We start from the raw sequence: 13852 nt of genomic DNA, 5'->3' as shown, positions 1-13852 counted from the left end.
AGTAAAATGTAAAAGTGTAGTGTGGGGATGAGCTGAAGCAGCGGCAACACAGGACAGGCCTGTGGGAGTCCCAGCTGAAGCCAGTGTTGCCGGGGATCTGCTGAGTGCCCAAGATCCATGTCAAGCTCCAGCTGGCTGGCGCTTCCGGAAGCTGTGCACAGCCTGGGGAAAGGAGCCAGTTGCAGCTACACCGAAGACAAAAGAAGGAGAGGATAGACATGCCCGCGGGTGTGTACATTTGGCCCTGGAGACAGCAAGGGGCTGGCCCACCCCAGCTCACAATCAAAGGAAAACCCCAAATCTTCACGCCCCCTGGACACAGACGCAGTCACCACTCCTCGCCATAGCTAATAATAATAATAATAATAATAATAATAATAATAATAATAATAATAATAATAATAATAATAATAATTTAATTTTTATACCGCCCTTCTCCCGAAGGACTCAGGGCGGTGTACAGGGCAATACAATAAATACAATATATAAAAATTAAAAGAAATATTAAATACAACAGCCCAATTCAATAGATTAATACATTAATCCCGCTAGGGCGGGACTTGCAAGTATCTCTGTCCTGCAAAGCGGTGCTCCTCCGGTACTCCCACCCGCCCCGACTAAAGGCCGAGCACTCCAGCCTCGCCTTGCCAAGCAAGGGAGCGGCGGTCAAGACTGCATCCGATTTGCAGCTTGTCAGGGATGCTCAAAGGCTGCCCAACTTTACTCTGGAATTTCGGAGTTGGAAAGCGGACAGGCAGTGCCGCATTTGCAGGCCTGGTGGCACCTGCTGGAAAGCCTCCTGGTTTCCTGCAGCTACCTCCTTTGGAGCCATCCTAATTCTGATGGGCCTACCAGCATGGAGGCGCTTTGCAGGATGAAGCTGGCGGAACTATGCTGCCAGGCCCGTCGGAATCAAGATGGCTCCAAAGGAGGTAGCTGCGGGGGTGGGGGAAGCAGGAGCCTTTTCAGCAAGTGCCGCCAGGCCTGCAAATGCGGCGCTGCCCCTCCGTTTTCCAACTCTAGAATTCCAGAGTAAAGTTGGGCAGCCTTTGAGCGCTGCTGAGAAGCTGCAGATCTGCTGTAGTCTCAGCCATTGCCCCCTTCCTAGAGAACAAAGCCTAGAGATGGGCTCCAAGCTGCATTAAGCAGCGTTACATAATGGAAGGAAGCCAAGAAAAGTATTTATTTGATGTGGCAGAGACCTTTGTAGACTAAGAGATAGGAAGTTGACTAGCAGATAAGTGAAAGCAAACAATTGGCTCTGCTTCACATAGTTTTATAGCTCTCTCCTTTCCATTAAGTTCTCGGTCTATCTATTGAGTAAATAGAATACATTCTGTCTAATCTGGATTAAGACACATTTATTTTTCCTTTTTTAGTTCTTTAATTTTATTAGGAAGGCCAATTTGGAGAAGTGGTTAAGATACCAGGCTAGAAACTGGAAGACTGTGAGTTCTAGTCCCACCTTTGACAGGAAGCCAGCTGGATAACTTTTAAGTCAATCTCTCCCTCTCTCTCTGTAAGAAGCGGGCAATGGCAAATCACTCCCAAAAAACCTTGCCAAGAAAACTGCAGGGACTAGTCCAGGCAATCACCAGGTGTCAAAAACTGACCTGAAGGCACACACTGTTTAACAATTTCCTTGGGGTTTTTATCCAAGGCATGAAGACAGTCTAGAACAGGCATGTCAAACTGCTGGCCCATGGGCCGGATGCATCACAACGAAACCGCACCCTCCCCATTGCCGGCAATGGGGGAAAAGTCGCGATACGTCGCATGACATCACGTGACGTCGCAAGTTGGACATGCCTGGTCTAGAACCATGTTTGCTCAACGGAAAAAAAACAGGGATAATTTTACTGTAGAAGTGGCTCAAGATCAGATGATGAACCTGTTTCCTAATCTGATAGGTTACTAAAACTCTAAAAGTGGCAGATTTCTGATATTATCAAGTGTTGGGGTGGGGGTGGGGGAATTAAATATATTACCAGATACAACATTTGAGGTCCAGGGACAAATACATAAATCCAAGAACACTAGCAAAATAATGCTCTTGGTGTAAATAATACAGACATTTTATTACATTGACTGATGAAAAAGAGATGGATCAGCACTATGAAAATAAAATAATGCACAAAATCCTTGCTGCATACATTTATTCCCCCAGTTCCCAATATAAATGGGGAAACATGTTCCATGCAGGTTTCACTACTACGTGATGACCATAAATATTTCCCAGATGAAGTGGAGGCATGTAAATCAACAGAGATTTTCTCTGATGTCAACATTTCTACGTTTCATTCTGAGCCTCTCCAGGTAAGTCTGAAAAAGTTTCTGGTTGGAATCCCTGGAAATCTGCTGACAGTCAGTGTAGACAATAATCAGTCATACAAATCAAGATATAACAGTACGATCCCTATTCTACACAATGGAACCCTTTTCTTGACAAATACTAAAAGCAAAATGTACAGTAATGTCGTACACTCAGATTGCAATAATGCAGTCCTCAGGAAGAAATTCTCCACGAGAGAAAACCAGCTTTTGTTCTTTTACAGTTCTTATTAGTGCTCAAAAACTTTCTTTATGGGAGGCAAGATAATGCATAATTTGCGGGATAGCTCTAAGCAGGTTCGCCACATCTCATGGCCATACCTATTTGTCACCCCAAAGATCAACCTTTAAACCTATAAAGTAATGCATTGAAAAGAAGAATCTGCCACATCTTTCCTTCCATTTTCCAGTCTCTTCAACTGCAGTTAACTGTTACAATTAGAAAAATGAATGTAGGAACTGAGCTTCAGCTTGTTTTAGATGGAATTACACTCTCCTTGAAACAGCAGGTTCTCAGTTCTGGAAAGCAAATTTGTCACTGAATTCCCAGGCAGTATCCCTAATGGTGCATAATTTACAATATGTGGTACCTGGGATTGCACTTGAAAAGCAGCCAGAAACTACAGTTGATGCAATGCGAGGCAGCCTGGTTGCTAACAGGTATGCGGACCAATGGTGCCTTTACAATACTGAAAAATCTGCTCTGGCTGCCAATTGTATACCCGGTGTATTTTATTTGCTGATATTAAACTTTAATGTCCTAAGACCTAAGTCACTTAGTGACTAAGAGAATTTCTCTCCTGTTACCAGCCCTGTCCTGCTGATGGATCTGCAGAGACCTCTCTTCTGAAGATACCTCTGCTAGCACAGGTCTATTTTTCTGGCATGAGGGCTTTATTGCTTCCAAACTATGGAATGGAGGGATTTTTGGCTTTCAGATACCTTAGCTCAGCATTCTGTGATAAATTAATTTAGATAAAGACATCTTTCTTTCACCAAGCTTTCAATTATTAGTTGGCATCAGTATTATTAATTATAGCATTGATTTATGCTTTAACTTTCTAGACTCCCAAGTCTTTTTTCAGTTCTTTTAGCTAATATGAACAATCCCTAAAGCAGAAAAACAAGAAATAAATGAGTTAATCCCAATCAAAGCACGATACCCGGAACTATTTAAAAGGCCTCAATCACAAATTAGCCTATTACTGCTGTTAGTTCATGACCCATACATATAATTACATCATTCAGAATTCTCCACCCCATTTGGTGATAAAAAGTGAACAAACTCCACTGCTATTCAAATTGGCAGAAAATGGCATGCATTTATTATTCTGCTCCTGCAAGGAGTCTGGAAAAGATTTCCTAAGGCAAACCTATATTATCTTTCTAATAGTTTGCAAAGCAGAACCCAAGGTGCTTCATGGTTGACCACAGAACCAAATTCAAGTCTCATTCACAAATTGTAAAACTGTTACAAGTCTGGCCAGTATTTTCCTTCAATACTTGCATCTGTTACTGGGGATACAATTATTTACTGATTTGATTCGATTTTTATCTCCCCTTTATTACTTTACAAGGAACTCAAGGCAGTGAACATACCTAAAACTCCTTCCCCCTTCTCTTTTCCCCACAACCACCAACCACCCTGTGAGGTGGCTCGGGCTGAGAGTGAGTGACTGGCCCCAAAACACCCAGCTGGTTCTCACGCCTAGAACTCACAGCCTGCTGGTTTCTAGGCCAGTAGCTTAATCCAACTGGCTCATCCTAATTTAAATCCTAAATTTAAATCTACTCAATTTACATTGCTCTGCCGACATAAGAGCAGTTGTTGCTCTTCCGTTTGTTTGTTTGTTGGCAATCTAATGGTTGGTGTTTGGGGAGGAGAGAGCACAAAGAAAAACAAATAGAACTTATGCTACGCTGTGGCCGACTTCTCTCACAGGAATTCCCCGATCTTCGGCAAGGCAGCATCAAACTCGTCATCGAGAATTTTCGTGTATTACGGCTCTCACGTTCTATTTACTACAGGCCAGCGTTGGCAAGCAAAACCACCAAACATCACTGCAGTTAAAATTCTCTTCCGAAGCCAGAGGGGTGGGGAGACATTAAAGGAAGATTTGACTCTGGAACCTCTTTCTTCCCCCGTTCCACCCTCCTTCTTTCTTATCTTCCTGGTTGCCTACCCCCAACCGATGAGATCCGAGGAATGAAATCAACAAAGTCACGCTTTCTTGTCACATGTTTAATGTTTTCATCCAATCGAGCTTTCAGATGCGCTTTTTTTTTTTTGAGGTGGGGGGGGGTTTAAGAAAAGCCACATTTGGCACGCCACATTTTCTTTCTAACAAAGCCGGGGGAGGAAAGAAAGAAAGAACGAAAGAAAGAAAGCTGAAAACAGAGCCGAGTACGCACTAGAAAGGAGAAACCCCGGAGCCTAATTAACAGCAAACATGTTGGAGGCAGTCTTTAACTGCCTCGCAGTGACTCTTTTATTTATTGTGGCTCTCGTCTGTTGTTATCTATCAAAAAGGACTCCTGCGCGGATCATAAAGTCGCCTTGCAGATACCGCAGCTCCTTTCCGTCTGATGATACTATCTGGGGGTTGTTTTTTTTTTTTTTTTGGTCCTGCCTTTTCCTCTTGCCAAAACAAAAAAAAAAACACAACTGACTTGAACTCACCACGGTCACCGGGGACACCATGTTTGCTGAGGAGGCTTCTACAGGCAGCTCTTCACGCTCGCTTCTATAGCTCGCTCTCTGACTGCGGGTTACGGCTCCCGCTTTTAATAAGATCGGAGGGCATCTATTTTTCCTCAATGCCGATCGTTTTCTTCCCTGCTTTTTTAAGGAACGCCGTGACGTCGCAATGCTCGGAGCGAATGTGCAGAGGGAAGGGAGCGAGAGGGGCGGTCCTGCAGCTAATACGTCTCCACCCCGCTCTCCTCCTACCAAGGGCTTCACGCCGTGCTGAGTAGACCCGTCCCGATCCGTATTGTAAGTTGTCCCAAGGGCAAAAACTGCTTTTCCCCTAAAAGATGTTGACCTCTATAATTGCGCCGATTGACAGTTTCTTTCTTTCTTTCTTTCTTTTTTTAGCGGTTCTAAATGTTTTTCATCGCCCTTGCCTTGATAGCGTTTGCTGATTTAAGAACAAGGTTAGCTGTCACTGTGGCTCACGTTCAGCTACGGTCTCCTTTATCGGAAGAGCCAAAAAGAAAAGAAAAAAAGAGTATGCAGGCTGCAGCTCTTTTTTTCTCTCTCTTCTTCTTCTTCCCTTGAATACATACTGGAAGTTGTACAACGCTCAGTGGAGACTGCAAGCACAATAGTAGCTGCCAAGGTTTCAGTCCAATACCTGTTTATCTCTCCTTTCCCCGCGGCCTTAAAACATTCCTTTTACATCAGGCTGACAGGGATTTTTAAAAATGTTTTTAACTTATTATTGGGGCTGCTAGTTTAATTCTTTTTTTTTAACTTTTGTATTATTGTATTTTTATTGTTAGCCGCCCTGAGTCCTTTGGGAGATAGGGCAGCATATAAGGGGGTTGGACTAGATGACCTCCAAGGTCCCTTCCAACTTTATTTTATTATTATTATTATTATTATTATTATTATTATTATTATTATTATTATTATTATTATTATTATTATTATTATTATTATTATTATTTCCCCAAAATAAATAAATAAATAAAGTAACCCCACTGCAAGACAACAAGGTACACTCGTAAATAGACATGTACAGCAAGGCTGTGTAGATTAAGGCAGGCTGACAGACATACTGACTACTGAGTGATGCATCTAGGCTAGTTCCCCAAAGTGAAAAAAAAATCACATAAAGCTCATATGAACTGAAATTTAACAGATAACAACTAAATGATAAACATTGAAAGTGATGATGCCCTTGCATTATCTACCTGCATATAAACCTACAGTTTTCTTAGGTAGGCCATGGAAATAGCATTCACGGGATTCTTTTTTTCCCCCTCTGTCTTCTTCCATTACACACATGGAAATCAGGGATTTACGTTTTAAGTGTCAGAAAGGAGGCAACTCTAGTCCACCCTTCAATCAGTGATTTCTAGACCCTGCCCCATCCCCATGATCATGATGCTGCAAGCTCCAGGTACTGAAAAAGGCAGAAGATTGTGCTGGCATAGCCACACGCTCCATTACTTTACTATTATTTATTTATTAGTCTATCCATTCTTTATTAGTCAGCTAGTCTGCCACTGAAAAAGTCACAAACCTACTACAAACAGGATCCAATCTGCAATCCAATCTACCAACAAAAAGTTAAGTAATTTCTGCTATCCAACAGGGAAAAATTACTAGAGTGAAACTAGATGGTTCTCTCTGACATGTGCATTCCCTGCTCTCTTCCCCCCCCCCAAACGAACATTTTCAGGGTAACTGAAACAAGCCAGAGCAGATACACGTGTACAAAAGAAAAAAAAAAGCTACAAGCCAGATCAAGTCAAGGAAGAAACAAACAAAAGAGTAATATGAAGGTCAGGCACCATGAAGGGAGTGGTTGGGGCAGAAAAAAAGGAAATGGGCACAGCTTGGGAAAGACGCAATGGCTCAGTGGGTTAGGACGCTGAGCTTGTCGATCAGAAGATTGGCAGTTTGGCGGGTCGAATCCTGAGTGCCGCATAGCAGAGTGAGCGCCTGTTACTCGTCCCAGCTTCTGCCAACCTAGCAGTTCGAAAGCACGTAAAAATACAAGTAGAAAAATAGGGACCACTACGGTGGGAAGGTAACAGCGTTCCTGGCGTCTAGTCATGCCAGCCACATGACCACGGAGACGTCCTCGGACAAACGCTGGCTCTTCGGCTTTGAAACGGAGATGAGCACCGGCCCCTAGAGTAGGAAACGACTAGCACGCATGTGCGGGGGAACCTTTACCTTTACCTTTGAAAGAGAAACAGGAAGTGCTATTGAAGATAATAGATGGAAAACCACATCTAAATTTGAGACTTGACAGGTGGAGCATTTGCACAGCTGTGTAGCATCTGAAATTGGGAGGGACAAATTTGAAAATCTCTTAAGGCCACATTTGCCCTTTAAGATTGAGCAAAAGCACTCCCAACTTGCACCCCTCTGATTTATAGGACCAAACTGTAAATGACAATATATGGGAGCTCATCTGCATTATTGATTCTGCTTGCACAAGTCTGAACTGTGTAATCAGGAAGGTATGAACTCTATAATCTAGCTACTCCAGACAATTAACCCTAAGGGAGTTAACTCTAGCCCCAGACAACTCTGAGTTCATTTGGAACTAAGGTTACTATTCCTATCAGCCATATTATCTAGATATTTAATGCTTGTTAACCTCTTTATTCATTATGTATGATTGAGACATCCTAGACAGATGCTGCTAAAATGGGGCTCCTTTTGCAAAGACAACCAATCAAGTAGCAAAGGAAATCCTATTATAAGCTTGGTAGCATACAAAAAAATAATGAGTTGGCCCAGTAAGTTACATTATTTATTCAAATATATGCAAACTTCAGTACTGGCTTTACTCCTAATTCATAGGACTAGACAAAGGGTCCTGATCCCCTTGGGCAAAATAGCCCCCCCTTTCTATTAAAGCTGGCAGCATGGGCAATATAGCAATAGAAAACTATATAATAGTTTGACCTTTATTCTTATTGTGGATGGAAACAGGGAGAAAACAAATAATTTACTAATCTTGTTTGGTTCTCTTATTTTGCATGGAACTTTAAGAAACGTTACTCCCAACTAGGTGCCCTTGAGGCATGTTAGACTACAATTCCCATCTTGCTTGGGGCACTTAATTAGACTGGGAAATCTTTTGAAGGATGGAGGCTGAAGTTTACCTTTTGTGTCAGGCAAAAGCTGATATGGGCATGGTAATGATGCAAAGTGGGTGATGGGCAAACCTGAGATTTTCCTGTCATTATTGAGTTTAGGGGGATGTTTTAAGGTTAACCCACCATTTTGGATGCATTTCCTATCTCCAAATGGCACACATTTTCAACAGTTGTTACCAGAGGAGCTTTTGGGTGGGTCATGAGGAGGAGTGCCTGGACTTGCATAAGGGTTTAACCTACCTCGATCATTCTGTTGCATGCCATGAATAGTAAAGCTCAGCCAGCAAGCTCCAGCAGTGCATGGGAATGGAGATTTGGGTTGAGAGAGGTGACTGAAGTATGAGCTACATAATGCTTGCAAAAATACTACTTGCTGCAAGGGTATATTGTACCAACCTTTCCATAGGGGAGGGAAGGAAGGAAGGAAGGAAGGAAGGAAGGAAGGAAGGAAGGAAGGAAGGAAGGAAGGAAGGAAGGAAGGAAGGAAGGAAGGAAGGAAGGAAGGTTGGTTTCAGTAGGGATCATTCCTATCTCATCTTAGAATCAAAAACAAATGGGTCTTTTGATTACCTCAGACTTGTCTTGAATAAACTGATGTTTTTATATCCACTCGTGTACATGAAAAAGCTTCCAGTTATAATTCTATGATGATTACTTTTAAAACTAAATCTAGTTCACTCCAAACCTTTGGGCCTGTCCATTGGCCTTCATTTGTAGCACCTTTTGGAATTCTGCATGGTGAGCTACTGAATATTCCAATTCGCTTGGTCTTCCTTTTAACTCGGTGCCTATGTTCACGTCACACAATTCAGTTGAGGTAAAATCCTAGCAGTTATATTTGTAATTTATATATAAGATTAAACTTGGTTACTTTTGAAAGCTTAATGTCTTACACAAACACAACTGACTGGATTAGCTTATTGCACAAACCCATAGAATGGGTTAATTTAGTAGCAACATTAAGCATGTTTTGTGAACACAACCACTTTAGCCCAGGAACGCCTTAGGAACCTCCTATAAATGTGTTAAAATTGCATATAAATTTTTTTGCCTGATAGTAACTGATGCAAGAACAAAGAGCATCATTATTAATGAGATTTAGCAACAGCCATATAATCCTCGAGAGCCAGTTTGGTGTAATGGTTAAGGCATCAGGCTGGAAAGTGGGAAACTGTAAATTCTAGTCCTGCCTTAGATACAAAACCATCTGGGTGACCTTGGACTATTCACTTTCTCTCAGCCCTAAGAAGAAAGCAATGCCAAAGCATTTCTGAAAAACCTTGCCAAAGAAACTGTAGGAACTTGTCCAGCAGTGTGAGAACTGGACATGACTGAATGGAAGAATACATAGAGAGACACACGCAGAGACACAGATACGGATGCTTACAATATTTGATATTATATAATTATATTATATTACATTACATTATTATATTATATTATGGCAATTTGGAAATCTCTGTTTAAGCATGTGTGAGAAATAGGTGGGGATAGCGATGCCCGTCCTATGGTGCCGTGTGCAGTAGTTCAGTAGGAAGTGAGGACTGGAAGAAGGTTGTGTTGTAGCTGACTTGTCCGCTAGAGCAACTGAAAATAAACCCTGCCATAGAAAATCCCATCAAATGTGAAGTGTGTGCAGTAATACGATTCCTATGTGCAAAAAAACTTTCAGCAGCTGCGATTCATCGATTCATCGCGAACTGTGTAAGGTTTACGGACCAGACGTGATGAGTGAAGGTGTCGTACGTCAATGGTATCGCATGTTTAAAGCTGGACGAACTGGCATGCTAGATGAGGCTAGAAGTGGCTGCCCATTTGTAGTCAGCGATGAACTCATGCAAGAAATTGACAAAAAGTTCCGTGGAAGTCCATCAGTTCACAATATCTGCACTTTCTTTACACTTTCCCCAAATTTCTTGGACTGTTTTGTACAAAATAGTGACAGAAAATTTGGGATACTGCAAGTTCTGTGCTCCTTGGGTACCAAAACTCCTTAAGCACAAAACACACCAAATGGATTCATGATGCTGTTACAGGGTGGCTTCATTCCCTGGCAGGAGATTTTTTTTGCAGAATTTCAAACCTTGTAACCTTGTATATAATAAAAGTTTTGTACCTGCAAGTGTCTGTCATTGATAACCAAATGGTTTAATTCTGAAATTCTATTCTATTCTATTCTATTCTATTCTATTCTATTCTATTCTATTCTATTCTATTCTATTCTATTCTATTCTATTCTATTCTATTCTGCTTATTAAGACAGAGCTGCCTTAGTAGTTTTTATGGCACATTTGTCTTCATTGCTATCAAAGGCTATTGCTGATTGTTTGGTTGTAATAAGAGCAAAGAAATTTCATTGGTTTTTTTATAGATATAATAGATCCTTGGTAGATTTTTCTGTTACACCTAGGAGACATTCCTCTATCTCCATGGGTATTTTACTCAAAATGAGCAAGAAAGAGAGATAAAGGAATAGGAACATTCATGCTTGGAGTCCCAATTTAACATTTTATTTTGTATTCATGTCTTTTCACAGATTAGTCTCCATAGAAATCAAGAACTGTGGCACCGTTCTAAAACTTGGCTCCAAACCCACTGCACATTAATACTGTAAATTTGGCCAGTTTAGCTACTTCCATTATGTCAACACATGGAGAGAAATTCTGAACTGTAGAGTGGGGAACAGCCAATTTCCCACTCCTATACTGATTAGGAATTATGAAAACTGTATTCCAATATTGATGGAGGATACCTGTTTGGAAAAGGCTTACAGTTCTACATCCTGTATAAGCTTGGTTATGAATAAGCTGAGCATCATAAAACTCAAGATCATATTTCACCTGAAATCAGTAAAGAAGACAGTCAAGACCCATCTTTCTCAAAAAACAGGGTAGAGGTATTAAAGAATCATAATCTAATTTAGAAATACAATTATTGTTATGGAAGATGCAATAAAGCAATTACCTGGGCATGGCAAAATGATTACATATTATATATTTTCCCCACAGAGATTTGCAAAGGAGGTGTCTGTAGAGCTGTTAACATATTTGCTAGTGTTAGGAGCATTGCCTCTTCACTGGTATGCGTGAACTTGAGTGAATACAGGATGCATGATTAAAATAGTAAATATCTGGATCAGAACTTATTTTTTTCCTACTTATCTGAACCTGAAAACATCAAGAGAGATGCTAAGCAATGTAAACTATTGTGAATTCAATTTGTGCTATATTGGCATGCAAATAATTTCATTCTATGGATATTATCTCCACAAAAAGAAAAGCTTCCCTTGATCTAACCTCATTTTTTTAAAAAGGCATTTCCACTGGAAGATTCTATACAAATTCAAAAGTCACTTTAGACCTTGGCAATCCCATATAAGCTTTATCGGGCAACTTTACTTCTGCGTCTCTAAGTTCCATTTTGGGAAAGTGTACAGTATATATGTGGAATGACTGTGGGTAGAGAAGTCTGGTTAAGGTAAATCATAGCCACCTGAAAGTGTAACCAGTTGCTGCATTCTAAAAATAATATATTTTATGGAGAACTTTACTCTTCCTCATTTTAGCCTCCACTGCTGCAGCCAGAGGCACGGGATTATAAAGTCAGTGACACAGTATCATGCCAACTGTACAGCTCTTGGTGAGATTTTTAATAGAGGAGATGTGATGGGTGGGCAGCCCAGCAGTTTCGTCCTATTACTGTACAAATGCTCAAATCCTTAATTAAAAACAGTCAAGCACACACCATATACTGAAAATGTGGATGGGAAGCAAACATTAGCATTATTATTTCCTGTTCGTTTTGAGTGGAGGTGAAGGGACTTTTTCTAGGTCGGATTAGTAGTAGCGAGAACAAGGGAATAATTTAACAACCTGTTTTGTTCACACCCATTCGTCAACTTGAGTGAAAATGCTGATTGGCTCATTCTTTTTTCAGTTTTTCAAGTTCAGCATTAATGAAGATGATGGGCAGATAAGAATTGTTTTCATGGACTGGGCAGTGGAGTCAATGCCATGTGCATTGTGCAAATGAACAAGCTTATTTCTTTGCTCTTGTTTTCAAGGGCAGCTGACAATCTGGTTTCAGCCTTCACTCCACTGAAATTGCCCTAGCAAAGAATTTTGTCATGGCACCTGCCCTTTGGAATTACACTCCCCCTCCAGAGATTGGACCACCTGAACTCTGGACATTTTAAAACAATTATATTTTTCAAGCTTTAGGATAAATTTGTGTTGTGCCCGTCAGTGTTTACTTTGCCTTGTTCCATCTGCTATGTGCTGCTCTATGATGTTATTTGCTTGTTTTTAGGCATTATATCAGTTTTAATTTTATGTCATCTAGTCTGTGCTGAGTTGGGCAACCTTTATAAATCTATATGAAAAATAAATAGCTTTTTGCACCAAATTCAAGTATTTCTATTCTTAAATATGTTCCCTTATTTATAATTCATCATGCTCTCATTTTGGAATTCTGCCATGGCTTAGTATTTCCAAAACTATTAACTCATTCATAAATGTTCATTTTCTCTATTGTTCCTCTAGCAGGGGTGTCAAACTGCCGGCCCGTGGGCCGGACGTTTCATCCAAAAACCGTGCCCACCCCATTGCCCGCAATGGCAAAACTCTCCCGATACGTTGTGCGACGTCACATGACGTTGCGAGTTTGACATGTCTGCTCTAAGGTCTCCTCTGGTTTCCCAGTATCTTCCCCTCTCCTGTAATTCTCACTACCCTTATTCTAATGGCATCCATTTTATTTTTTCTTTCTATGGAACACTCACAACCATCTCAAATGATAACTATCCAATTCCAACCAACTTATTTTGCTTCCAAGCCTTCCTATCACTGAACTCTGTCCTTATTCATCAACATCACAATCTATTTGAACAGTTCCAAGTCATTAACATTAAGGTTAATTATCCAAAAGGGAATTTTCTCCATATACCTTCCTATGGAAGTTTGGTTTACTTGCAGTCTCTGATCCATCAGCATAATATTCTGCCTTGCTTTCAGTCAGCCAAGCACTCCACCTTGACATTATTCCAAAAATAGAAGCAGCCAAGGACAGAGAAGAATAAATAATCTGCTAGAAGATCATGAAAAGATTTTATGAAAATCTAAGTTCTTTTGGGTTTTCTGGCTTATTCCTTTAATTCCCATCTTTTCTAACAAACTTTCAGCACAAATTGAATTTCCAAAAATCTCTCTACATCCTATTCTTATCTGTTTCTTCCACTGTCTGATTTTGACTGTAAACTCTTTGTAATAACAATCTCACTAATTTAACCTAATCTACAAATGGCTTTATGTTGTATTTTACTTATATGACTTATAGCAAGAAAAATGTTTCTAACGATCTTATCCCAGGACTGGAAGATGAGCCAGGTTTTGAAAAACTTTTGCAACATTATCAGGATAGGAGCCATGATGTATGCATAAATAAATTATACTATTAATAATAAATGCGGGTATACATTGATTTAAAAATATTAGGTTGCCAAAGATAAGCAGAAAAAAGTTTTTATTCTGTTAAGATCAACATTGTTAAAATTATGCATAATATACATACTAGCTGGTAGGAGAAATTCCTAATGCGCTTATTCTTGTGTGATAATGTTCTCTCATTTAAATTCATGTATTTCTGGAATAATTTTAACTGATATTAATTACTTCCATGT

The 13852-nt window shown here is 40.3% G+C and overlaps 1 protein-coding gene across 1 annotated transcript in view; it reads right to left on the bottom strand.

Moving 5' to 3' along the window:
• Positions 1-5192, bottom strand: part of TMEM86A (transmembrane protein 86A) — a 41686-nt gene extending 36494 nt beyond the window's left edge. The window contains exon 1 of the mRNA XM_081312537.1: positions 5012-5192. Within this exon, the coding sequence (XP_081168663.1) occupies positions 5012-5032 (21 nt within the window). The 5' untranslated portion in view covers positions 5033-5192. The remainder of the gene's footprint in view (positions 1-5011) is intronic.
• Between the last annotated feature and the right edge of the window lie 8660 nt (positions 5193-13852).

This window comes from Vipera berus (genome assembly GCF_964194415.1).
Source record: "Vipera berus genome assembly, chromosome: 1".
Lineage (NCBI taxonomy): Eukaryota > Metazoa > Chordata > Lepidosauria > Squamata > Viperidae > Vipera > Vipera berus.
The sequence above is the reverse complement of the archived record's forward strand: the minus strand, read 5'-3'. Positions and strand labels throughout refer to the sequence as shown.